Consider the following 27715-nt stretch of genomic DNA (forward strand, 5'->3'; position numbering starts at 1 on the left):
TTCCCACCCACAACTCCCGAAGAACATGATGGACAGGTAAGGCTGTGGGGGCTGCCTCCTTCCCATTCTCCTGCATCTCCCAAAGGCCAGAATGAGTGGAGAAGACTGCTGAGGAGTGGGATGGTGGTAGAAGGCAAATACCATTCAGATGGTCTGCTCCAGGGCCATGGAGATGTTCTGTGAGCCCAGGTCCTGTTAGTGAGGACTCTCCATGGGGAAAGCCTTGCTCCTGGCCTTAGGCCTCAGCTGGATGAGAGCTTAGCCCAGCCAAATGTTTAACAGTCTGAGAGCTGTGACCAGCAGGAAAGAATGGAGCTGCGGACAACCAGGGTTTAGATTCCTAGGTTATTGCAGGAGCTCCTCATTCCTTGAATCATAGGATCATGTCGTTGGAAGGGGCCTCATGGGTCATCAAGTCCAACCCCCTGCACCATGGAGGCCACTCACAACCCTATCGCTCATCCTGCCGTCCCCTTGAACCTTCACAAAATCATCTGTCAGATGGCTATCCAGCCTCTGTTTAAAAATCTCCAGATAGAGAGCCCACCACCTCCCAGGGAAGCCTGTTCCACTGAGAAGCCACTCTAACTGACAGGAACTTCTTCCGGATGTTTAGATGGAATTTCTTCTGCTCCATCCTCCATATGGAACCCTTTTATATACTTGAAGATGGTTATCAGATCCCCTCTCAGACGCCTCCTCTCTAGGATAAACAGACCAAGCTCCCTCAACCTTTCTTCATATGTCTTGGTCTCCAAACCCTTTACCATCTTTGTTGCCCTCCTCTGGACACGTTCCAGTTTGCCAATATCCCTCTTCAACTGGGGTGTCCAAAACTGAACACAGTACTCCAAGTGAGGTTGAACCAGAGCAGAGCAGAGTAAAGCGGTACCATCACCTCCTGTGATCTGGACCCGATACTTGTTTGATACAGGCCCAAATCCCATTTGCCTTTTTAGCCACCGAGTCACACTGCTGACTCATGTTCAACATATGGTCCCAGTTTAGTATCATCTGCAAATTTAATAAGTATCCCCTCTAATCCCTCATCCAAATCATTTATAAATATGTTGAACAACACAGGCCGCAGGACAGATCCTTGGGGTACTCCACTTGTCACTCTTTTCCAAGAAGATGCTGAACCATTAACAAGTACCCTCTGGGTACCATTTGTCAACAAGTTATTGATCCACCTGACAGAATTAGGATCCATACCGCATTTTACCAACTTGTGAACAAGAATATCATGTGGGACCTTATCAAAAGTTTTACTGAAATCCAGATAAACTATGTCCATTACATTTCCCTGATCCAGCAAGGTCGTCACTTTCTCAAAAAAAGATATAAGGTTTGTCTGACATGACGTGTTCTTGCGAAACCGATGCTAAGTCTTAGAAACCACAGCTCTCAGTTCCAGTTGCTCAATGACCGAGTGTTTGATTATTTGTTCCAAAATGTTGCCAGCTACAGATGTCAAGCTGACGGGTCGATAATTATCCAGATCCTCCTTTTTCCCTTTCTTGAAGATGGGGACAACATTTGCCCGCCTCCAATTGTCTGGCACCTCACCTGTTCTCCAAGAAGTGTCAAAAATAATGGACAGAGGTTCAGAGATGACATCTGCAAGTTCTTTTAGTACCCCTGGATGCAGTTCATCAGGCCCAGAAGACTTTGTTTCATTTAAAGAAACTAGGTGTTTGTGGACTGCTCCAACAGTGATCCTAGGCCACCATTCCCATCCCCCATGTTGTGTTACGTTTTTGCCACATTGATCACTATTTCCCTCACAAGAGAAGACTGGGGAGAAATAGGAGTTAAGCAGTTCAGCCTTTCTTGTCCTTGCAGTTTCACTTTCTTGTCCTTGCAGTGGTCCTTTGGTGACCCTATTATTTTTCTTGCTTGAAATATAACTGAAGAAGCCTTTTTTTGTTATGTTTAGCATTTCTTGCTAGCCTAAGCTCATATTGAGCTTTAGCTTTTCTAACACTCCCCCTACAATTATTGGTTATTTGTTTATACTCATCCTTGGTAATAAGGCCTTCCTTCCATTTCCTAAATGTCTCTTTTTTTATTCCTCAAATCTTTTGACAACTGGTTACGGAGCCAACTTGGCTTCCTTAGGCTCCTTCCATCTTTTTTTCTCAAGGGAATTGTTTGTGATTGAGCCTTCAGTATTTCATTTTTAAGAAACTCCCAGCCCTCTTGGACTCCCATCTCTTTAAGTCTTTCGGACCACAGGACTCTACGCAACTTATCTTTACGTTTGTGAAAATCAGCTTTCCTGAAACCCAATCTATATGTACGACTACGTAAAGGTTTTCTGTTTCCCACGATTGAAAATTCAAAAAGCACATGGTCACTGCTACCAAGTGTACCCACTACTTCCACCTCATCTACCAGTTCTTCCCTACTAATGAGAATCAAGTCTAAAATAGCAGAGCCCCTTGTTCCCCTCTCTTGTTGTTGTTAGGTGCGAAGTTATGTCCGACCCATTGCGACCCCATGGACAATGATCCTCCAGGTCTTCCTGTCCTCTACCATTCCCCGGAGTTTATTTAAGTTTGCACCGACCGCTTCAGTGACTCCATCCAGCCACCTCATTCTCTGTCGGCCCCTTCTTCTTTTGCCCTCAATCACTCCCAGCATTAGGCTCTTCTCCAGGGAGTCCTTCCTTCTCATGAGGTGGCCAAAGTATTTGAGTTGCATCTTCAAGATCTGGCCTTCTAAGGAGCAGTCCAGGCTGATCTCCTCTAGGACTGACCGGTTTGTTCGCCTTGCAGTCCAAGGGACTTGCAAGAGTCTTCTCCAGCACCAGAGTTCAAAAGCCTCCGTTTGACGCTTGGCCTTCCTTATGGTCCAACTTTCACAGCCATACATTGCAACTGGGAATACCATAGCCTTGACTAGATGCACTTTTGTTGGCAGGGTGATGTCTCTGCTTTTTAGGATGCTGTCTAGATTTGCCATAGCTTTCCTCGCCAGGAGCAAGTGTCTTTTAATTTCTTTGCTGCGGTCCCCACCCGCAGTGATCTTGGAGCCCAGGAAAATAAAATCTGTCACTACCTCCATTTCTTCCCCATCTAGTTGCCAGGATTTGAGATGGCCGGATGCCATGATCTTCGTTTTCTTGATGTTGAGTTTCTCAATTTTGAACCAATCCGTGATTCCATGCCCGGTTCTCACTATTGCTTCTTGACCTGCATATAGGTTTCTCAAGAGACCATTAAGAACTTGCCACAATTTGTTGTGCTCCACACAATCAAAGGCTTTAGCATAGTCAATGAAGCAGAAGTAGATGTTCTTCTGGAACTCCCTAGCTTTCTCCATGATCCAGTGTATATTGGCAATTTGATCTCTAGTTCCTCTGCCTCTTCGAAATCCTGCCTGTACTTCTGGAAGTTCTCGGTCCACATATTACTGGAGCCTAGCTTGTAGGATTTTGAGCATAACTTTGCTAGCATGAGAAATGAGTGCGATGGTGCAGTAGTTTGAACATTCTTTGGCATTGCCCTTCTTTGGGATTGGAATGTAAACTGACCTTTTCTAATCCTGTGGCCATTGTTGAGTTTTCCAAATTTGCTGGCATATTGAGTGTAGCATTTTTACTGCATCATCATCTTTTTTTTGAATAGTTCTACTGGTTCCCCTCTCTACTTTCTGGGAAATGAAGCTGTCGGCAAGACAAGTTAAGAATTTAACGGAGTTTGCATTTTAAGCAGAGTTGGTCTTCCAACTCAGGGGCATACTGACCAAGAGGCAAGAGTTGGTGGATGAGGTGAAAGAGATGGGGACCCTAGGGGGAAGTGAACATGTTCTCATAGAATTCCTTTTGAGAAGGACAGGAAAGGAAGCTGGTAGCCAGACGCAGATGTTGGATTTTCGTAGGGCAAACTTTAATAAACTCAGAGACATGATGAGTGTCATACCATGGACGAGAATGCTGGAAGGGAAGGGAGCATGTGAAGGGTGGGCGCTACTCAAACAAGAATTATTGCATGCTCAATCAATGACTATCCCAGAAAGACGAAAACACTGCAGGAGCTCTAAGAAGCCTATTTGGATGAACAGAGAACTTCAAGAGGAACTAAGAAAGAAAAGGGAAACGTTTAGGAAATGGAGGGAAGGACTGAGCTCTAAAGAAGAGTACCTACAGCCACTAGCCACAGTAGATCAATCATCAGAAAGGCCAAAGCTGAGAGTGAGCTAAGATTGGCCAGGGAAGCCCACTGTAACAAAAAAAGATTTTTCAGTTATGTGAGGAGCAAATGTAAAGTAAAGGAGGCAAAGGCCCACTGTTGGGTGCGGATGGACAAACTCTAACGGAGGAGGCAGAGAAAGCAGAAAGGCTCAGCGCCTATTTTACATCTGTTTTTTTCCCACAGGTCAAAGTGTTTAGGCACATCTAAAGATGGCAGTAGCCAAGAGATAGTATCTGGGTGGCAGGTTGACATGGACAGAGAGGTTGTTGAGAGGCATTTAGCTGCAGTAGATGAGTTCAAATCCCCTCGGCCAGATTAAATGCACCCGAGAGTGCTCAAAGAACTTTCCGGTGAACTTGCACAACCCTTATCCATCATCTTTGGGACCTCTTTAAGGACTGGAGATGTCCCGGAGGACTGGAAGAGAGCAAACATTATCCCGATCTTCAAAAAAGGGAGGAAGGATGACCCGGGAAACTGCCGGCCAGTGATTCTGATGTCTGTTGTGGGTAAGATAATGGAGCAGATATTAAAGGGAGCGATCTGCAAACATCTGGAGGACAATTTGGTGATCCAAGGAACTCAGCATGGATTTGTCTCCAACATGTCCTGTCAGACCAACCTGGTTTCCTTTTTGACCAACTAACAGGTTTGCTGGATTGTGGAAATTCAGTTGATGTGCTTTACTGGGATTTTAGTAAAGCTTTTGATAAGGTTCCCCATGATGTTCTGATGGATAACTTGAAGGACTGCAATCTGGATTTTCAGATAGTTAGGTGGATAGGGAATTGGTTAGAGCAGGGGTTATGCTGGCAGGGGCGCATGGGAATTGTAGTCCATGAACATCTGGAGGACCACAGGTTGACTACCCCTGGGTTAGAGAACCGCACTCAAAGAGTTGTTGTCAATGGTGTTTCATCAGACTGGAGGGAGATGAGTAGCGGGGTACCTCAGGGCTCGGTGCTCGGTCCGGTACTTTTTAACATATTTATTAATGATCTAGATGAGGGGGTGGAGGGACTAATCAAGTTTGCAGATGACACGAAATTGGGAGGACTGGGAAGTACTCCAGAAGATAGAGACAGAGTTCAACGAGATCTGAACACAACAGAAAAATGAGCAAATGAGAACATGATGCAATTTAATAAACATAAGTGTAAAGTTCTGCATCTGGGTCAGAAAAATGAAAAGCGTGCCTACTGGATGGGGGATACGCTTCTAGGTAACACTGTGTGTGAACAAGACCTTGGGGTACTTGTGGATTGTAAACTAAACATGAGCAGGCAGTGTGATGCAGCGGTAAAAAGGGCAAATGCCATTTTGAGCTGTATCAACAGGGGCATCACATCAAAATCACAAGATAGTCCCATTGTATATGGCACTGGTCAGACCACACCTGGAGTACTGTGTGCAGTTCTGGAGGCCTCACTTCAAGAAGGACGTAGATAAAATTGAAAGGGTACAGAGGAGAGCGACGAGGATGATCTGGGGCCAAGGGACCAAGCCCTATGAAGATAGGTTGAGGGACTTGGGAATGTTCAGCCTGGAGAAAAGAAGGTTGAGAGGGGACATGATAGCCCCCTTTAAGTATTTGAAAGGTTGTCACTTGGAGGAGGGCAGGATGCTGTTCCCATTGGCTGCAGAGGAAAGGACATGCATTAATGGGTTTAAACTACAAGTACAATGACATAGGCTAGATATCAGGAAAACAATTTTCACAGTCAGAGTAGTTCAGCAGTGGAATAGGCTGCCTAAGGAGGTGGTGAGCTCCCCCTCACTCGCAGTCTTCAAGCAAAGGTTGGATACACACTTTTCTTGGATGCTTTAGGATGCTTTGGGCTGATCCTGTGTTGAGCAGGGGGCTGGACTAGATGGCCTGTATGGCCCCTTCCAACTCTATGATTCTATGATCCCAACACATATCTGGGTAATTGAAGTCACCCATTACTGCTTGACCACAGTTTCCCCCTTTTTAAAAAATTTTGTAATTTGGTCTAGCAGTATCTCATTTTAGTCCTCTGACTGGCTTGGTTTATAGCAGACCCCCACAATAATACCACTCTCATTTCCTATTCCTTTTATATTTATCCAAATACACTCAACTTGAACTTTCATGCTCGGGTACCTGTATTTCTTCACAAGTATAAAGATTCCTAACATATATTGCTACACCTCCCCCTTTCTTTTCTTGCATGTCCCTTCTGAATAGATTATACCTCTCAATTTTACTATTTCAATTGTGAGTATTATCCCACCAAGTTTCTGTGATTCCTATTAGGTCATAGACCCCTTCCTCTATTGCGACTACTAGTTCCTCCTGCTTGTTTCCCATACTCTGTGCATTAGTGTAGAGACATCGTAATCCATCCTTTGTGTGCATCATGGTTTTGGTTTTTGAACTTCTTTGTAAGCTAGTAGTTCCCTGCTTATGTAACATTCCCTGTAGATTTGAGATCTTCTCATGTTCAGATCTTGCCATCACACCAAGTTCTGAATTTACGTCTCGCTCCCCCTTTGTGTCTAGTTTAAAGCCCTCTTCACCAGGTGTGCAAGGGTCCTCCCAAAAATACTTGTTCTGTCCTTTGTGAGGTGCACGCTGTCTCCTGATAATAGCCCCTCATATTGACATGATCCAGAAATTCAAATTGTTCCCGTCAACACCATTGATGTAGCCAGTCATTTACTTGCATAATTTTTCTCTCTCTTCCTATGCCTCGGCCACTTACAGGAAGGACTAATGAAAACACAACCTGTGCTCCCAGGTCCTTTACCTTTCCCCCCAGGTCTACAAAGCCTTTTTTAATATGTTCCATGTTCTGCTGGGTAGTATTACTTGTTCCTACATGGGTGAGAAGGAAGGGGTAATGATCTGTGGGCTTGATGAGCCTGTCCAGCCGTTCTGTCACATCCTTGATGCGTGCACCAGGTAGGCAGCTGACCTCTCGAGACAAGAAGTCTGGTCTACACACTTCTGCCTCTACTCCTCTTAGCAAGGAATCCCCAATTACCAGTTTCAAACACCTCTCCCAAACTGAACTTTAAAAAACCTGTTTCTGTGTGATTGCACCAGTTCTGACTGGCTGGAACCACTGCTGTCAATAACCCAGTTGTTCCAGCATTTTAAAATGATTTTGGATTCAAGGTGGGAGGGAACAAAGAGCCACAAATAGAGATTTAATTGAATAAACGTACATGCTGCATTTTTAACTAAACAAAGGTATGGTGGGAGGGACATGACTGAGGACTGAGTCAGTGTCCTGTACCTCAGTTTTTTCATAGTGAAGGTGGGTAAAACCTGGAGAATGAAAAACTACAGTGAGTCCTCTTTTTAAAGGAGGGCTGCAGGCACCCGACATGCGTCCCTTGAAAAGGATGTTCATGACTCTTACATGAAAAAAGATATCCAGATACACCGCTACTTTGTATTTTATTTCATTTTAAATCCATTGTTGAATTATATCTTACAATTCAATATAAAAAGCTAATTACCAGATAGATTTTTCTGCACCATTCTTTAAAATGCATCATTCTGCAACAGATATGATTAGAAAACTCCTATTCCCACCCCTCCAATCATAAAAGAGGTTCACAAAGATTAGTCAACAGTCCCCAGGCCAAGGGAAAAGTGCTTGATGAGTCTGGGGCAGCCTGTGGGCTACAAGTTCCATCCCTGCTCAGGGTTGGAGGTTTTGCTAGTGAAATGCATGGAAAATATTGCCCTGGAATTTCCTACAAGTAACACAAACTTCATGCAGCATTCTCCTGCAGTGTGCCTTCATCTCTTTAAGGCAATTAAGTTGAATGGAAATGGAGACAAGGTCAGGCCAAATCTTCCTTCCATTGACGGCTTCTTCAAATCTTCTGGGAACACGAAAGTGAAATGTTGCAGGAGGCTCGTCAGCACCAAGAAGACCTCCATCTTGGCTAGCTGTTCTCCCATGCACACACGTTTTCCTTTGAAAAAATGTCATTGAGAAGAGTGATCAGCATATGGCAATTCATGTATATATAAGGGATGCCGCAGCTCTTATCACAAGCTACCTTGTAAACCCATTAAGGTCACCCTATGGTTACTTATTACAGAGCCCTATATGTACAACAGAAGTGGAGTAAACAATACACGCCCTAAGCTCTAAGAATACAGGTGCTTAAATCAGAAAAACAAGCCCCGAACTATTTGATGGTTGACAATTTGCAACACTAAGGGCTGGTGTGATGAGTTGACCTCATGCACAGGACTGATGTTGTATGAGACATTACTAGGGTGAGTTCTTTAAAATGTCCTCCTTTCTGCCAATTTCCTTCTCCTACGACAGCCCACAGATCCAGCCTCCAAATTCTGTCCCCAGAAAAGGGGTCAGTGGAACATCAGGAACAGCACAGGTGGTGGCAAAAGACACTTTCCTGGAAGGAAACCCCACTGAATAACTTTGACTTTACTTCTGTGTAGGGATGTTCCTAGAGTGGGTGTCTGTAGGGTGATCGGAGAGTCATCGGAAGTTACCACACCCTCGTAAGCAAACAGGTCCCCCTCACATTTTCAGAATTAGAGGCGGTATAGAAGCAATTACAATGGACCTGGATGGATTTTCCACTCCGTTTCTCCCAACATTCCTCCCCACAAAATATCAAAAGGCTACAGCATGCCATTATGTGGGGAATTAGAATGTATTCTGTTACACAGCGGGACCATAGAAAAACAGTTGCTTCAGGATTCTCCAGGAAAACTTAATGCAAATAATTTTTAAAATTGTACTCCATGAAGATTAGGGTGAGTTCTTTAAATGTGAGGAGCCCCTCTTCCCATTCAGAGGGTACTCTTCTTTTCTATCTCCTTACAGGCTTGAGCCCGACGACACCCGGCAACACCATGACACTGGACTCTGGATGCAGGTAAGTGCTTTCGTTTAATCACAGCTCTTTTTCCACCACCATGCCTCTTCACAATCTTACGACTCCCGTTCTCTCCACCCTTGTGCAGCCCAACCAACCTCCCTTATATCCCCCCTGGTGTAGGCACCGCCCCCTTATAACCGTCCCAGCCTGTTTGCACCCACTTCCGGGTTTGGGCGTTGTCTATCTCCCGCTTTCCAGCAGCCCCAGCATTGCTCCGTCTCTGCTCCCCTCTCTAGGTCTGCGCACCTAGGGCCGCGCCCTTCCCCCAAGAGGTAATCCCATCTCTAAACCCCCCAGTGTCTTTTCCAACTTGCCGGCGCTTTCCTTCCCTTTCAATTCCAAGGTTCTTTGCCAAGCCGTTGTAAGTCCGGGCGGTTCTTCTATTATGCTGCATTCTGTTCTTCGTTCTGTCTGGGCACGATGTTCTCTGGATGCTGTTTTGCATGCCTGGCTTGTTTCTTTTCACAGCGTCGTCTCTCGGCAGCCGAACAACCGCTGCTCGTCCCTTCTCCAAGCCGAGCCCCGTTGCCTGTCCTGACCGGTAAGTACCTTCATCCCCTGTATCAGCCTCGCCCGGACATTAAAATGTCCTCCTTTCTGCCAATTCCCTTCTCTCACGACAGCCCACAATATTCCTCCCTACTACAACCCCTTCCCCACAAAGCCTTTCCACATGCAGGTTTTCTTGACTGCCTTATTGAGTGGTCAGAGAGGACTTCATTTTACTGCAGCAGAAAAGACAACTGGAACCTACTCCAAGTATTTGAAGGAGCATGGTCTACCATCCCTACCTTCAAGGCCATACGTGGTCAGGGCCCAGTATACCTAAGAGACCGAATCCCTGCCTATGCCCCCAAAAGACCCCTGCGCTCCCCAGCTACCAACCAGCTAAGGGTCCCTGGCCCTAAAGAAGTTTGCCTGGTCTCGACCAGGGCCATAGCATTCTCTGTTCTGGCCCCCACCTGGTAGAAAGAGCTCCCGGAGATCAGGGCCCTGACGGAGCTAAAACAGTTCCACAGGGCCTGCAAGGAGGAGCTCTTCCGCCAGGTTGAGACCAGACATAACCAACAGCGACCAAAGAGCCCCTGCTCCCCCCCGCCCCCCCTCAGAACACCACCTATATACCCTGGACCTGTTTGAATTGTTGTACTGTTTTTTGTTTATTGGTTACACTACTATACTGTTATATGTTTACAATTATCAGATATTATTGCACGTTTATCAAATGTTTTATAGACTGTTCCATATATTGTTCTTATGTTCTTATGTAAACCGCCCTGAGCCCCCAGGGAGGGCAATAGATAAATAAATAAATAAATACATACATACATACATACATACATACATACATACAACTTTTGTACAAAATATCAAAAGACTACAGCATGTCATTATGTGGGGAATTAGAACATATCGTGTTACTCAGCGGGACCATAGAAAAACAGTTGCTTCAGGATTCCATGAGGCACACAAAGGACAACATAATGCAAATAATTTTAAAAATTGTACTCCATGAAGACCATGTTCGTCTACATATTTTCCTAATAACAAACAACAGGAATCAGAAGGATTTTAAAAGTATTTCACAGACAATGTTGAGATAGAGCCTATCTTCATTTACTGCTTCTATTAACCCGGTTGCATTACCGGTTCCAAAAGGGATGAATGTTTCTGTTTTAAGAAGCCGGCCATTTTCATCCAGAAATCTTTCGGGGTAGAAATCATCCGGGTTCTTCCATATCCTGCGATCTCTGTGCACTAACCATAAGTTACACAAGACTACGGTTCCTTTGGGAATAGTGTAGCCCTGGAGCACTTTAAAAACAAAAGGATCACATGTTTAACAAAAGGCATCACTCAAATGGAGCATCTTTACCAGTACAGTCCTCCCCCCCCACCCTTGGAAAAAGAAGGAACTTAAAAGCACATGAATTCAACTGGGTCGCTTTTCTGGCAGAAATCCGTGAGCGTGAATGTTTTACAAATGTTGTCATTTAGTATTGTGTGAACGTGCAAAGGCATACTGGGACATTAAAACAATCCTATAGCAAGCTAATCCCAGTGGTTGCTGAGCTCCAATCTGGGTCATAGTGCTGGTAGCAGCAGACAGGTCTACTGTGCTGCCATCAGTGCTGCCGTCCAGGACCCATTGAGCAGCCCCTGCTGTGCTGCCACCATCTCAGGGGGCCTCTGGGTTTGGCTTGCTGCTGCTCACCAGCAGCCTTCAAAGGCAGCTAGACGGAAATCCAGTTGCACCTTAAGAGACCCACAGGAGTTTCAGGGTACAAGCTTTTGAGAGCCAAACGTCCCTTCGTCAGCCAGTGTCCCACATGAAGTTAAGTGGCTGGGCCACCCCAGGAGCGCACAGGTGATCCTCCCCTGGCACACTCCCCCCCTCCCCCCCCTTTGAATCCTTCCCAGGTGATCCTCCCCAGGCACACTCCAAGTAGAACCCCCATGCCTGGAGAAGAAAAGCGTGCTGGCAGGACCAAGAGCAGCCCTCGGGCCCAGGAGTAAACATGAGGCAAAATTCAGTTTGCCAGCAGATAAAATTTATCAGAATTAAAGGTGATGCAAGCACTGGGAAGCAATCCTGCAGGGCTCTGAAGTGCAGCAGAGGCAAATCTTTTGTGGATTATCTGGGCTACTAAAGTAAATTATTGCCAACCGAAGAACAAAATGTGACAGGGCTGGATCAATTCGTACTCCAAGATCCTGACCATAGTCCTCGTCCTTCATTCTCATATCACTCTTTGAAACAGACGATAAGCTATTCCCACTGTCCATTGGTCTACAGGGGACAACATTTGCTCATAAAGTTCCACAAAGACAACATTTTTAACCTCGAGACAGCTTTGTCATGAGGGGTGATATAGAAGCTGTAAAATAAATAAATAAACCCCTCCCTCTCCTTCAGTGCCCCATCCCCCGTATGAAATTCGGTTGCCAGGCTTGGCTTTGGAAGCTGAAGCCCTCCTCTAACAAATTCCTTGGACGTAGCCAAATATGATTAGGATTTTCTACAGTTTTATGTTAAAAACAGCAAAAGAGGGTCATATTTTGTGTGGGAGGGGAACTATTCTTCACCAGCATCGTGAAGCTGTTATTATACATACTCGCACATATATCTTTAACGGGCGTGGGAGGGGGGAGCTTTCCCCTTCTGCCAAACAGTTGGCTGACAGGGAGGCCGCAGAAAAGCTCCTTCTCACTTAGAATACTGCTCTGGCTGGCCTCACTGCTAGAGGGAAGACACAGCCAAGCCATGTGTATTTCTTCTTTGCAACTCTCTACAGATTTGAGGTCTATTGCACAGCGTTATTCTACAGACAAAACTGCATGCTGTTGGAGAGGTTCTTTTATCTCCTGTTTCATCTGCATAACAACCCTGTGCAGTAGGTCTCCAGTCAACTCAACAACAACCTGTGTGAGAGTCCTTAAATGTTTCTTCTCCACAACAACCCTGTCCAAAGCAGCCCTTTCTGCCTGGGGAGCTGGTCTTTATACTCTGCAGATGAGCTGTAATTCCAGGAGGTCTCCAGGGTCCATCTGGACAGCTCCTGGGTTGGAAACATTCCTGAAGGTTTGGAGGTCGGACTTCAAAATTGTACAATGCCTCAAAGTCTGGCCTCCAAAGTAGCCATTTTTGCCTGCAGAGCTGATCATTATAATCTAGAGATGAGCAGCAATCTAGAGACCATGGTAGAGGCTTGCAGACTGCAGTTGGGAGGGAGTGGTGTGGGTGTGTCCCTCCTGGACTATGGGCTATAGCCAGTCCTTACCAGCAACTGTTTGTATTCTGGGGCACAGACAGACAGACAAGCATCAGTCCTGTGAATCTGGAAAGTGCAGGAAGATCTAAATAAAGAATATTTACAGCCTGAAACTGTAAATAGTGAACAAGTAAATGGCTGGAGAGACATGGGAACTGTAGTGACTTTTTTCAAGTTTGGCCTGGCAAATAAAAAACCAGTATAAAAAACCTTACTAAGATCAAGAATGCTGTGCACAGAGCATTTAGGGTTGCCAGCTTCCATGTGAGGCTCTCTACCCCACCTCCCTCACAGGTTGTCTACTTTGGGGAGATGAAGGGAAAAGGTGTTTGTAAACCGCTTTGAGATTCCTTTGGGTAGTAAACAACAGGATACAAAAATCTAGTTCTTCTTCGAAGGAACAGCTATGAAAGAAGCATGTGGGCACATAACATTTTATCAACAGTGAAAAAATTGAGACAGAAGGAGCAGGGTGGACACCTGTGTACTGTGACTACCCCATGTGGATTAGGGCAGGGAGACATTTTGGTTTCTGTGGCCTAATTCACACAAGAAAGGAAATGACGCAGAACTGGGAGGAATTGGTTGCCATGCAATCTCCCCCTAAGAAGAGTCTCCAATCTGATTTTCCCTTCACATATCTGAAGACATGGCTCTGGAAAGCTCATCTGTAACTACTATGGGACAATTCCCAAAGGTCAGTTCTCTCCCACACTCAATGAACATTCCAAAGCACAGGTTCTTGACACCCATATCTCCACACCACCCATGCCCTCATTTGTCACTATGCCACCACAGCCTCCCACACAACACACACACCCCATGCCCTTACAGACTGAACGAGTCCTCCACTTCCTATTCCCAACGCCAAGCTCTACCGCCCGTTGTATTCCTGGGTACAACGGGCTTTGTCCCTAGTATATGTATATATTAATCTTCTATGGACAGCAGTTTCAAGGCCTTAAATTAAGCCCTGATCCAATTCACGCACACAATACCCTCCATCATGGCTGCTTTCGAAAATTTTAAAAATCTGGGCAGGGGCTTCTGATCACAGAACTGTCATGTCTTTTCTTGTCTGACCCCTAGATCAAATTCCCAAAAGGCACATTAGACACTTTTGAATCTCTCTCCTGTAGGGAGAACTACACTTCTCCATGCTTTTATTACTGGCTCTTCTATTGTCTGAAAGCATGCCCAAATCGCCATCAATTTTGCAGGAAACTGGGCTATTTCTACAAGTTGTTTATATATTTTTTAAAAATGTTGCATTGATGGATGCCAACATAATGTTAAAAACTGCTGTGGCTCAGCAAGACTGCAAGATTTTAGGCCTGGAGTGAGGTGAAGTCACATAGTCGTAGTATAATGTACCAGTTTGGCTTGGCCATTTCACCTTGGTAATCTCCAGGTGCTGCCTGGAGCTCTCCCAGAATTGTAGCTGGTCTCCAGACAACAGAGATCAGTTATTTGAAGAAAGTGACCATTTTAGCATAATCAATAATATACCATAGATTCTGGGTGAAATCTCTCCCTCTATAGCACCACCCCTAAATCTCCAGGAATCTTCCAGGCTGCAACTGGCAACCCTTCCTGAACCAGAGTATTTGTCTTCCAAGTTTGCTTCAGATCAGATTAATAGAAACAAAGGAGGCACAGGACATGCCTGTTTAGCCTTGGCTTTCTTTGAATCTCTGACACCCAACCCCCCCCCCTCTCAGTGGCACAAGCTGCAGACCTCCACAAGACCTACCAGTAGTTTCTGATGCCATCCGAGGAACAGAAAGAGGGACAACCACCGCCATTCTCTGAACTTCCATGATGGCGGCTTCCGTGAAGGGCATCTCTGCCTTGTCAGCAAGGGAAGGATCTCTAGCCCGGCCAATGACGGATTCAATTTCTTCTTGGACTTTTGCTGTTGAAAAGAAAGATGGTGGGGGAGAAAATTGGGCCACCCCCTGGAAGAACCCTGTCTTCCCACACAGTCCAGCCCACCAGTTTGGATCCTACTTATAAAACAAAACTCAATCCCATTAAAATTTGATTGTCCCCCCCATCTCTGACAATGACCAACTCCCCTGCTCACAAACATGTAAAAATATTTCAGGAGGGCTGGTAGGCATCCCAATGTTCTCCATAACTCAGGTTGGGGCTCAGATCTTATTCTCCCTGGCCTTAACCAAATACCTGATGGAAGAGCTCTGTTTTACAGGCCCTGCGGAACTCAGATCTGTCAGGGCTTGCAGTTCACCTGGGAACTCATTCCGCCAGGGCTGATTCTGCACTTACTTTGTTTTTCTGTTGTGGGTCCTGCTGAATTCAGATCGATTTGAACTCAGGTCTTCATCTCTCCCCCTCCCCCCCAACTGAAACAGAAAGTGTTCTGCACTTGATTGGGGAAGCTCAGAACTGCCTCAGGTTCCCTTAATTCTGGTCACTTTAGACAATTTCCCCCTAACTAATGGAGGCCAAAGTAGCGCAAAATAAAAGCCTTTACTACTAATATGCCTCCAACGGAGACTGAGGAAGAATAATTAATATATAAGTCTTGATTCAAATGGGTTAATCAGGCTTTCTCAACCAGGGTTCTGGGAAATCCTGGGGTTTCTTAATGGGCCTGGAATGGTTTCCTGTATGGGTGGGAGTTAATGAATTTAAAATATATTTTTTAAATCGTTAAACATTTATTGAGAGGGATTGAGAAACAACATAGCAGAGTGACAGGGCGCTTACAGCGTTCTCTGTGTTCAGGCAATAAGAAACCCCGGGTTTCGGGTTTATTCAGATAGGTGGGAAACACGAGAATTTCCACCTGAAGGTCCTCCAAGTGCACTTAAGCATGTGGGGGCCAAATTTAGAGCCTGCAAGGATTGAAAGAATCCTTCGGAACATCACGGAACGCCTGACGCTGGGGCCAGACCCTGCCTTCCCAGCCAAGCTTTTATTACTTTCTCTCTCTTCTCTCCTTTCTCCTCCTTTCCCCTCTGTTTTGCTCTAAGTCTCCCCTCCCCACTATGCAAATAGGATTCTCACTTTAAAAAGGAAAAGAGACACAGAAAACCCAGCATGCTGCAAGCTGCATTGGTGTGTAACAAATCGGCAAGTGTCCACCAACAATTAGGAATGGTAGAAGGCTGGCGAAAGCATTGACGTATCTCCTGAATCATCTCTGACTCGTCCAAAATCACCTTTCCCTCTCCTCCTCTGCAGCTCCTTTAATTTTCTCTTAATTTGCTGAGAAGAAGTCCCAAGGCCCGAGGTATAGAAGGCGAATAGAGGGACTGAGGGAGCTGAGCAAACCATAGAGCCACGGACTACTACCTAGAGAAGTAGGAACTAGGAAAAGCAGAAAAGCAGAAAGTCCATCCTTGGTGGAAATCTGAACACAAACTGAATGCTGTAAGAGCAGCAAAAATGACTACATTGCACCTAAAAGAATGCTAGGCAGAAGAGACCATCTCTGAAGCCTCAGGAGGACGAAGACTCTACAGTTCTGCAACAGGGGAAGAAGCAAGTGGCTTGCAGAGGCAATAAAGCTAAGTATTGCCCTCTTTTCTTCCCTTTTTTTCTCTCATTCACTTTGTTTTTTGTAACACAGCTAAATTCTCAGAATGAAAATCACAGATAAGCAGGTGGCGGGCTCTGGTGGTGGCACTCAGAAGCAGATAAATAATTACATACAAGAGGGAATTTTTAAAAATACCACCTGCGATTTTTCTACAGCAGTGGTCCCCAACCTTTTTATCACCGGGGACCACTCAACGGCAGGGACCACTCAACGCCTTTTATGAGGCCCGGTGGGGGGGGGTAGTTTACTCTACTCTCAACCACTGCCCGAGCGCTCTCTGATCGCTATGGTAATGTTTAAACATCCCTTCAAAATAATATACAGACACGCCACAACAATGAAGTGTGTTGTAAAGGGCTGGGGGGGGGGGGGAGAAGGCGTCCTTCCGGGCCCACCTCCAATTAGTCGAAGGACCACATGTGGTCCGCAGCCCACAGGTTGGGGATCGCTATTCTACAGTGTCAATAGGTTGTGCAAGACAATCAGGTGCCATAACTTAGAAAGTCTAATTAATTAACTAAATAATTGACTGATTTACTGTATGAATTTGTGAGTCCACCTATAATTTGCAGAAATAACCACTTAAATATTATTTCCAGCTGTTTGTGAGTTTATCAACAATTGCAGAAATAACTGCTCAAATATTTCTCCCAGCAAATTATACGTGCTACTGAAGAATTTTCTAGGGCCATTTTGATCTTAAGCAAATTCCAGGTAAGTAAAGTTCTAGGGTGAACTCAGGATATACTGCAAATAATAATCATACCACCATAAGTGGTATACTTGTATGTCATACTTTAAAACCAGATACTACAAAGCAGTGGTCCCCAACCTTTTTGAGGCTGGGGACCGGCAGGGCAACTGCCCGCCCGCACCGTGCATGAGCGGCCGTGCCCGCACATTGCACATGCACGCATGCGCGGCCAAAATCGTGCATGCGCGGCACTTTTGCACATGCGCAAAAGTGCCGCACATCTGCGATTTCTTCTCTTCAACTTAACTCTCTCTTCAACTTAACTCTAGAGCTGACCCAGAAATTGTAGGTATAAGAACACGGAATCAGGGATATAAAATAAGAAGTTATACAGATGATGTGGTCCTAGCAGTGGAAAACCTGGAGAAGTCCGTCCCTAAACTCATGGATAGCATCATAGCATTTGGCCAGGTCACAGGATATAAAATCAATAGAACCAAAACCAAGAAATTTTTAAACTCCAACAATGACCAAAAAGTGAAAGAGCTGGAATTGTCCTCAGAATGTGTTGTAAACCCATATTCTATCAAGTATTTAGGTATTTATCTCAACAAGAATCTAGACAAGTTAATACAAAACAACTACAAGACTTGGTCTCAGATAAAGTCTGACTTAGAGAGTTGGACTATGCAACAATTCACATGGTCAGCTAGAATGGCGATAACAAAAATGTTAGTTCTCCCCAAGATGAACTTTCTCTTTCAAATGCCCCTCCTGGATATCAAAGAAAAAAACAACTCAAAAATGGCAAAGAGAAATTAACAAATTTATATAGAACCACAAAAGACCTAGGATAGGATTCAAGGTTCTGCAAGATGAGAAATCAAGAGGGGGTATGGGAGTACAGAATCTGAAACTGTATCTTCACGCAACAATCCAATAAAGAGAGACATGGAGACTGAAAAAGCTGGGCTTAACAGAGGCTTACATAGTCTTCTATGGCCGCATCATAAGGAAAGAATGAGGAAAGTAACACACTTTATAAGAAGCTTCCTGATTAAGATCTGGAGAAAATACCAAGGAAGAATTAGTACAGGAATATCCCCACTCAAATCACAAGCAGAGGCATCTTTGGATCGAGCACAAATACTCCGAATGGAATTCCTGAAATACCAAGACTTAGGGCCATTTCGCACGGCTTCAAAGTAGCAGAATGGTTGCTATTTGGAAACGCTACTAATTTGCCATAACCCACGACGTCGTAGACAATCTGCAACAATCCTGAAACCAATCAGCAAAAAGCGCTTCGTTGTGGCGCTTTCAGGGGAATCCAGAAAAGTGGATTCACCCTCCGGATAGCGATACACTCCTGCAACCAATCTGCAACAGTAGCGCTAAAGACCTGTGCGTTACCATTGTTGCTGGTTCTTCAAAGTCCCTCCCCCTGGCTCTCTCCTCCAAACTTCCGGCGAAGCGATCGCCATTTTTTTTTCTCCGAGCGAGCGGGGATAAACGCACCGGCGAGCCTCTTTCTGTTTAGAGGCTTCCCTGGCTTCAGTCCTTCACCTTTAGTCACTAAGCACAAACCACTGAAAAGCCCGTTTGCTGAAATAAAGTCCCTTTATTTTTTACAAATAAATTCAGCCGAAAATCGTGCCCGTGAGAGGGGGGGGGATTTTTTTTTTATCACTCGAGGCAGCGTGCAAACGATCATACAATCAAACGACAGCTCACATTAGGCAGCTGGATGGGTCTCTCCGTAGCAACGAATCTACCTAGATTCGTTGCTATGGGTCGTTTTTTTTTTTTTTTAAACCTTTCTTAAAGGGAAAGGGGCTGTTTGGGAGCATGCTAACGGCTGCCCATTGGCTGCTTGACGGCCAGGGGCGGGACGAGCTTGGCAATAGCGCTTCCTTTCTAGCGATTTCTGCCGAGACCGGAAGCCTGTGGGAAACGCTAAAAAACGCAACTGATTCCACTACAAAGGCAGGTATGCATAACGACAAATTCCACTATTTTAAATGGCGATTTTTCATTCCGCAAACAATTTGCAACAAAGATCCCTGTGCGAAAAGGCCCTTATTGATCCCCAAAGGGGATCTCGAAGATCATGCCCAATTAGCTAATGAAAATCAAATCTAGATTGGCTAATGCACTGGCAGTTAGTATCTAGAATGAAAGAAGAAGTAGCCCAATTTGGTAAAAAACTACGATCCTACACAGAATTTGAAAAGCAAATTAAAGTGATAAAACCACATCTCCTGAGTCATATATACAAATGCTTGTTAAAAATAGAAACAGAGGAAGAACAAGTAAAAAAATGTATCATCAAATGGACACAGAACTTTGGCCACATAATTCAATATGAAGAATGGGAGTGAATGTGGGCCAAAATTCTAAAGCTAACCAAATCCCAACATCTAAGAGAGGGAGAGTATAAAATGTTTTACGGGTGGTATATAACACCCCAAAAATATAAGCAAATTCTCTCAGGAAACTAGTAGTAAATGCTGGAGGCACAAAAAAACATTGGATACTTTAATCACATGTGGTGAACATGTGAACTAATTCAAAAATTCTGGATCGAAGTCCATGCAGAGATGCAGAACATCATGGAATTTAAATTTCCAATGCAAGCCAAATCTCTACTATTGAGTTTGATGTCTGAAAACATGCCAAAGCAGCTAAGAGAAATTTTCTTAAGTCCCTTAAGGGAACTATAATAGAATAATTAATACTTCCTAAGATAGGAATTGCAAAATAAGACTCAATACTGTTTACTTTTATTTCCTCTTTCTTTGATACTTATGCACTAACAGGTGTAAGCAAGTGAAAAAATTAAACCAGGTTGTCTGTAGAGTAGGAGCCACCCCAATCATCAAAAATGTCTCTATCAGATTCTATGGCCATAGCATCATTATCAGTTGAAGCAGTAAGAAAATGGCTTGTATTATATATATAAGATTGAAATCTGATAGGTCACTTCTGTTTTTCTCTTTCCTTAGAACACTGGAATATTGTTTGATACTCCCTACATTTGTGAACAAATCAATCTGCTGGTTTTCTTTTCTCTTTCAGATTATTCGAACGCAGCAGAAAAGGAAAAGCACAGAACTAGAAGGCAGCCTAACTCAGCCAAGCCTGCAGCAGTCCGTTGAGCCAAGGTGAAGAGAAACTTCAAGAAGAACTTCCATAAGGAAGAAGACTGAGAAATGACTGAAAGACATTAGTACAGAGCAGATCTCAAGCTATTCCAGATAAAGTATAGACCAGTGGTCCCCAACCTGCGGGCTGCGGCCCGGTGCCGGGCCGTGAAGGCCATGGCGCCGGGCCGCGGCTCCCTCTCCCCGCCCGCCCGCCCCCCCGCAGTAAAAAACGTCCCAGGCCGCAAGCTTGCGGCCTGGGAAGCTTCTTACTGCGGCAGGGTGGGGAGAGGGAATCAAACCGGGCCGCGCCCATGCGGGCGCGGCCTGATGCATGGCCGCGGCCCGTGGGCGCGGCCGATGTTTGGGCGCAGCCCGATGCACAGGCGCGGCCAGTGGGCATGGCCGATGCGTGGGCATGGCCCGCGCGGGCCGCGGCCCAATGCCCTGCCGGTCCCCAACCTCAGAAAGGTTGGGGACCACTGGTATAGACAATCAAGAAATGGGAGGGAGGGATGGACTCATAGGAACTCATAGGAATGGTAATTGAAAACATTGTCGGAAATGTTCTATAAATGTGTTACCTAAATTGCTGTTTCAAACTTGTATAACTGTTAAGAAAACAATTTAAAATTATATTTAAAAACACATTTATCCAGAGATATGACCATATATATGTTCATGTTGACCCACTCACCCCTCCCAAAATGGCCAATGATAGAACTGCATGTGGTGGGAAGGGGAGGGGTCCCAGGTGGGTGTGTACACATGCCTCCTAACCACAGTCTGCATGATTGTGGCACCTCTGTGGTTCCTCGAAACCTGAAGAATGTTTTGGGGGTTTCTCAGCATTAAAATGTTCAACATAGGCATAGCAACACTGAAGACTGTCGAGCAAGAACGAATGGAGGCTGTGGTTTTCCAACTGTATTAGAGTAACCCTAGAGTTCCTTGAAAGCTTATCAAGGGCTTCTCAATTAACATATCAGTAATGGCAGACAAGGCTCTCTGACGGCTCAGTTACATGTTAAGGTTTCTTCTGTGTATACTTTAAACCAGGGGTAGTCAACCTGTAGTCCTCCAGATGTTCATGGACTACAATTCCCATGAGCCTCTGCCAGCGTTTGCTGGCAGGGGCTCATGGGAATTGTAGTCCATGGGCATCTGGAGGACCACAGGTTGACTACTCCTGCTTTAAACAAGTTCTTTCTCCTCCCCCACCCTTTTGCAAATTCAGTCTCCAGGCTTGCCTTATCAATAGAAGAAGAGTTGGTTCTTATACGCTGCTTTCCTCTACCAAAAGGAGTTTCGAAGTGGCTTACAGTCACTTTCCCTTTCCTCTCCCCACAACAGACACCCTGTGAGGTGGGTGAGGCTGAGAGAGCCCAGATATTACTGCTTGCTCAGAACAGTTTTATCAGCACTGTGGCAAGCCCAAGGTAACCCAGCTGGCTGCATGTGGGGAAGTGGGGCAGAATCGAACTGCATGTGGGGCAGAATTGAACCCAGCTTGCCAGATTAGAAGTCAGCGCTCCTAACCACTACACCAAACTGGCTCTCTATAGGGAGGAAAGGTGTGGAGAGAAAAGGAAACTTTCTTTCCTCCCATGCCATTTTCTTGCTGGAAACATAAAGAAGAAGAAGAAGAAGAAAAAGAAGAGTTGGTTCTTATATGCCGCTTTTCCCTACCCGAAGGAGGCTCAAAACGGCTTACAGTCGCCTTCCCATTCCTCTCCCCACAACAGACACCCTGTGGGGTGGGTGAGGCTGAGAGAGCGCTGATATCACTGCCCAGTCTGAACAGTTTTATCAGTGCTGTGGCGAGCCCAAGGTCACCCAGCTGGTTGCATGTGGGGAAGCGCAGAATCGAATCTGGCATGCCAGATTAGAAGTCCGCACTCCTAACCACTACACCAAACAGGCGCCTGCTCTGTGTTAGAAAATTCCTGGAGATGTTTTGACTGGATTGGGGTGGGCAGAATTTTGGAAAAGGAGGGGCCTCAGCAATGTAGAATACCCGAGTCCACCTTCCAAAACTGACATTTTCCCCAGGGGAGTTGATCTCTATAGCCTGGAGATTTGTTGGATTTCTGGAAGAACTCCAACAACCACCTGGAAGTTGGCACTCCTATGGAAAAGCCATCCATGAGCTATTTTTATTCTTGGGGAAATCTACAGGTATCAACATTTTTTTCCTCCTTTGGTAGCTCACGGTAATCTTCTCCTGATGTGAAAATAGCAGAGGATGAAAGGCTAGATTTTCCCCCTGTCATTTATGCCCATCTTTAATAAAGCAATTTTTGAGGCTGCATTTGCACAAGGGAGAGAAAAGAATTGCTAGAAATCATTATGCAGAGCCGAATCCTGAAAACTGGCTTACCCACCATTACCAGTTTTGGCTGTAATGTGCAGTGGCAAAGGATTGCTGGGTAAACTCTGAGCATGTAAGGGAGTGACCAGCCCCACCCTACTTGACGGTGCTGCTTCAGTTACAACAGGCTCTGGAGTCCTCAACGACCCCCCAGGATTCCATGGCAGATGAATTCACATTGAAGGAGTTACCTGAAGACAGGAGATCTGATCATTACTGGCTAAAGAGCAATCCCTATGGCAGGGAAAAGCTGGAGGGCGATATACAATCTTTAACAAGGACAGAACTGCTAACAACTGCGCTGCCCACCACCCACTTGCTTTGTGACTAAGTCTACTGATATGTATGTATCATTTGTTGTATTTCTATGTTTGGAGCTTATAAATTGGGTTGGGTCTACCCTTCAGTGTGGGGAGGTCAGGTTAAAAGCTTCCGAATGAATGAATGAATGAATGAATGAATGAATGAATGAATGAATGAATGAATGAATGAAAGTGGGTTTGAAAAGACACCATTACCTTGTACTCGTGGGTGAAGCGACATATACAGCAGACACCAGAGGACTGTGTTAGTTGTGGTATCTGAGCCTGCAATAAAAAGCTCCGCAATGATAAGTAACAGGTAGTCTTCATCAAAGCTGGTTTTGCTGTTGGTCTTTTTTTCTTCATCCACTTGAATTAGATACATATCTATGAAGTCCCGGGGATTCTGGGCATCCAGGTTTTCCCTGTGCTCTGCAATTATTTTCTTCAGGAAGGCTTTGATTTCAAGCTCACTCCGCCTGAGTTCTCGGAAGGGACCAAAAGGGAGGTAGTAGAGCCAAGGACAGACGTTCACCAAAGCGATGTACATGTTGAAGACCAGCTCCAGACCCCGTGACACGAGAATCAGCCTGGTCTTAAAGTCAACATCATCATAGTCAAAACGCCTGCCGAGGGCCATAGAGCAGATGATGTTGGACACTGCACTGCTGATAATGGGGAAGGGGTTAAACTGCTTCTCCCCATGTTTCAGAATTTCATTCTTCATAAACCTGAATTCTTCAAGGATCACGGGCTCCAGGCTGAGCTTTCCTAATCCAAAATGGCGGAGAGTGGAATGGGAGAACTTCCGCTGTTTTTTCCATACTGGGCCATAAGGTGCAAACGCCACACCTGGATGAAAGAAAGTGCAGGGGAGAAGGTTCATTTAACCACTGCAAATATGGTAAACCTTCCCCACTCTCCATGTGACAGTAGTTTTACATGTTGAACATGTAATGTAAATAGCAGGTGCTGTACTACACTGTCATCTCAGGAGATACTTGGCTCTCTCCCAAGTACTAACCATATGCTCAAGTTAATATTTTGGGAGTCAATGGCAGAACTAGACTTTGAATGGAAAAAATATATAAATTCAGTCTCTGTATGTCCTTATGGATTAGAATAATGGAGAAAGATCTTGGATAACCATGGCCAGTAGCCAAAATTCTCAAAAGTACCAGTAGCCAAAATTCTCAGACCGTGAATTCAGTGCTATGGTCACAATGATACCCGCCCCCCATGGCCAATGTTGGATAAGGAAGGGGTGGGAAGGGGAGGGGCCCTGGAAGGGTATGTACACAGCTATGCTTCTGAATCATATTCTGTACAGTGGTGTTACTAATGAGGTTTCTCTAAAATTAATCACACAGAGATTAGATCAGAACAATCCGTCATTAGGTTCTTCTACTAATAGCATCTGCTCATCCTGATTCTGGGATATCCCTTTAATACACAAACTATGCCTTTATAGCTCCAAATTCTGGTGACAAATACATTAAAAAGATAATTTCTATTAGCTCACCTAAGCATCTTTCCTTCAAAATTGACTTGAGGTAGATTTTTGCATATTCCCTCTCATGAGAGATATTGTTTGCACGGGTGTAATGTCCCAGACATGTTATACCACATACTCTTGGAATGTCCTAAATTCACACTACATTGCCGCCCTTTAGCGGAATAGTTGAAGAAACTGAGACCTACGTGTGTTGATGAGAAACAGTGGATTAGAACTATACCAAGTGTGAAGGACTCAGCAATAATTGTAAAAGTAGCTAAGTCTTTGTTGGCAGACTTAAATGAAAAACTTTCTTCTATGGATTTCCATAACCGCAATGGTTAAGTTTTAGTTTTATGCAGATAAAAGTACTCTGACTCAGGACTCCTTCTGGGGTTTCTCAAAGCCTGAGGAATGTTTCAGAGGTTTCTCGATGGTAAAGAAGTTGAGAAAGGCTCATCCATAGGCCAGCCTTATGATATACACGCATTTGTTGTAATTCCTTACCCAGATTTAATCTGAGATTTATATAAAGTACAAATGGGGGACCCACTAGGACTTGCAGAAAGGCATCTTCTTTGCCCTTCACACTACTTCTTCCTTCCCTTCCCTGAAAGCTCCTATAGACTCATTCCATTCTCCTGCTTCCTTTTCTCTGTAAACTGCACAGGATGCTTCTAAAACAAGCAAAGCATCTCACTAGCAGCCAACCATTTAAAAAGAAGACTGAACAATTGCAGAACAGCCAGAACAAACATCTTTGTTCCAGAACAGAACATGTTATTACACCAGAAGTATAGGCAGGATTTCGAAGAGGCAGAGGAAGTAGAGATCAAATTGCCAACATACGCTGGATCATGGAGCAAGCTAGGGAGTTCCAGAAGAACATCTACTTCTGCTTCATTGACTATGCTAAAGCCTTTGATTGTATGGAGCACAACAAGTTGTGGCAAGTTCTTAAAGAGATGGGAATACCAGAGCATCTTGTCTCTTGAGAAACCTATTTGGAGGTCAAGAAACAACAGTGAGAACCGAGCATGGAATAACTGATTGGTTCAAAATTACAGAACTCTCGCCTCAGCTTTAGCCAGAACAAACATCTTTGTTACAGAACAGAACATGCTATGACAAGTTTGCCCTGCGGGTCACAAGCTGGCCTTGGCTGGCCTCCTGCTGGCGCGGCTGTGGGGACCACGGTGCGCGCGCCCTCAGCGCCCTCGAGTAAGGCTCCCCGGCCAGCCCTCCTGCAGCGCCCGAAGCCTCGGCTCCCTTACCCTTTTCCTCCGTGATGAATTTCGCGATCGCTAAGCTGGGTCGGTCGCTGAAGACGTCGGCCTGGAGGACCAGGGCGTCGCGCACGGCCTCGAAGTCGTTGAGCATGACGACGGGGCGGCTGCCGTGGAAGAAACATAAGATGCTGCCGTGCTCCTTGGCCAGCTGGGTGAAGAGCAGGTGCGGTGAGGGCAGCCGCGAGGAGCCTCTGCCGGGCGCCGCGTCCTCGGAGGAGTACATCTTGCAGACTCTCCTCAGCCCCTGGCGCCCCAGGAAGTGGGGCAGGACGGCGAAGGCGAAGTTGCCCACCAAGGGCCAGGGCTTCGGACCGGGCGGGAGCCCCCGCGGCGGCCGGCGGCCCAGCAGCCCCCACAGCGCCAGCGCCAGCGCCAGCAGCAGCCCCGCGGCGCCCAGCAGGGCCGAGCTGAGGGGGTCCTGCAGCAGCGCGGACGGCGGCTCCTCCACGCGGCCCATGGTGCCCGACGGCTCTGGCTGAGGCGGCCCGCGGCGCCCGACACCCCCTCCGCGCCCCGCCCTCAGGTTGGTCGGCTGCCGGCGGGAAGGGCGGAGCGGCGGGGACGCCCACCTCGCGCGCTCAAGGGGCTTCCCCAAGCGCGCGGAGCACAAGAGCCCGGCCGCTTTCCAGCCTATTGGCCATGTGCCAGTTCCCCAGACTTTTTGCATAATGCTATGATTGCTGCTGGTGGAACAGACCTGAGTAGTTCCACTGGAATGATATCTATGCCAGGAGCCTGATTATTTGGGAGCTGTTTCAGAGCCCAGATCAATTCTTCTTCCAGTATAGGCGGTTCCAATTTGTGTTGGGTGTTTTTGGCTGGTGACTGAGGCACCTTGGTGTTTGCATATCATTCTTCTGCATATTGTTCATAGAATCATGGAAGGGGCCATACAGGCCATCTAGTCCAACCCCCTGCTCAACGCATGATCAACCCAAAGCATCCTAAAGCATCCAAGAAAAGTGTGTATCCAACCTTTGCTTGAAGACTGCCAGGGAGGGGGAGTTCACCACCTCCTTAGGCAGCCTATTCCACTGCTGAACTACTCTGTGAAAATTATTTTCCTGATATCTAGCCTATATCGTTGTACTTGAAGTTTAAACCCATTACTGCGTGTCCTCTCCTCTGCAGCCAACAGAAACAGCATCCTGCCCTCCTCCAAGTGACAACCTTTCAAATACTTAAGGAGGGCTATCATGTCCCCTCTCAACCTCCTTTTCTCCAGGCTGAACATTCCCAAGTCCCTCAACCTATCTTCATAGGGCTTGGTCCCTTGGCCCCAGATCATCTTCGTCGCTCTCCTCTGTACCCTTTCAATTTTATCTACGTCCTTCTTGAAGTGAGGCCTCCAGAACTGCACACAGTACTCCAGGTGTGGTCTGACCAGTGCCGTATACAATGGGACTATGACATATTGTGATTTTGATGTGATGCCCCTGTTGATACAGCCCAAAATGGCATTCGCCTTTTTTACCGCTGCATCACACTGCCTGCTCATGTTTAGTTTACAATCCACAAGTACTCCAAGGTCTCGTTCATACACAGTGTTACCTAGAAGCGTATCCCCCATCCAGTAGGCATGCTTTTCATTTTTCTGACCCAGATTCAGAACTTTACACGTATCTTTATTAAATTGCATCATGTTCTCATTTGCCCATTTTTCTATTGTGTTCAGATCTCGTTGAATTCTGTCTCTATCTTCCGAAGTATTTGCCAGTCCTCCCAATTTGGTGTCATCTGCAAACTTGATGAGTAGTCCCTCCACCCCCTCATCTAGATCATTAATAAATACGTTAAAAAGTACCGGGCCAAGCACTGAGCCCTGAGGTACCCCACTACTCACCTCTCTCCAATCTGATGAAACACCATTGAGAACAAATCTTTGAGTGCGGTTCTCTACCCAATGCCCTATCCACCTGACTATTTGAAAATCCAGATTGCAGTCCTTCAACCTATCCATCAGAACATCATGGGGAACCTTGTCA

At 45.7% G+C, this 27715-nt stretch overlaps 1 protein-coding gene and 1 long non-coding RNA gene across 3 annotated transcripts; one reads left to right on the top strand and one right to left on the bottom strand.

Moving 5' to 3' along the window:
• Window positions 1-7609: 7609 nt before the first annotated feature.
• LOC143819247 (cytochrome P450 2U1-like) lies at window positions 7610-26346 on the bottom strand. Of its 2 annotated transcripts, XM_077300658.1 has the most exons (5): window positions 25716-26342; window positions 23163-23798; window positions 14622-14783; window positions 10743-10910; window positions 7610-8153 (listed from the first exon to the last, which is right to left on the bottom strand). In XM_077300658.1, the coding sequence occupies exons 1-5, from the start codon at window positions 26185-26187 to the stop codon at window positions 7975-7977; spliced, it is 1617 nt and encodes a 538-aa protein (XP_077156773.1). In that variant the 5' UTR covers window positions 26188-26342; the 3' UTR covers window positions 7610-7974. The 2 variants fall into 2 exon arrangements, with proteins under 2 accessions (XP_077156773.1, XP_077156774.1); XM_077300659.1 differs by lacking the exon at window positions 10743-10910 and having other exon boundaries at window positions 25716-26346.
• LOC143819249 (uncharacterized) lies at window positions 8944-20514 on the top strand. The gene is made up of 3 exons (XR_013224884.1): window positions 8944-9092; window positions 9564-9636; window positions 16079-20514. It is a non-coding gene; the product is annotated as an uncharacterized LOC143819249 (long non-coding RNA).
• Window positions 26347-27715: the final 1369 nt, after the last annotated feature.

This window comes from Paroedura picta, chromosome 10 (genome assembly GCF_049243985.1).
Source record: "Paroedura picta isolate Pp20150507F chromosome 10, Ppicta_v3.0, whole genome shotgun sequence".
Classification (NCBI taxonomy): domain Eukaryota; kingdom Metazoa; phylum Chordata; class Lepidosauria; order Squamata; family Gekkonidae; genus Paroedura; species Paroedura picta.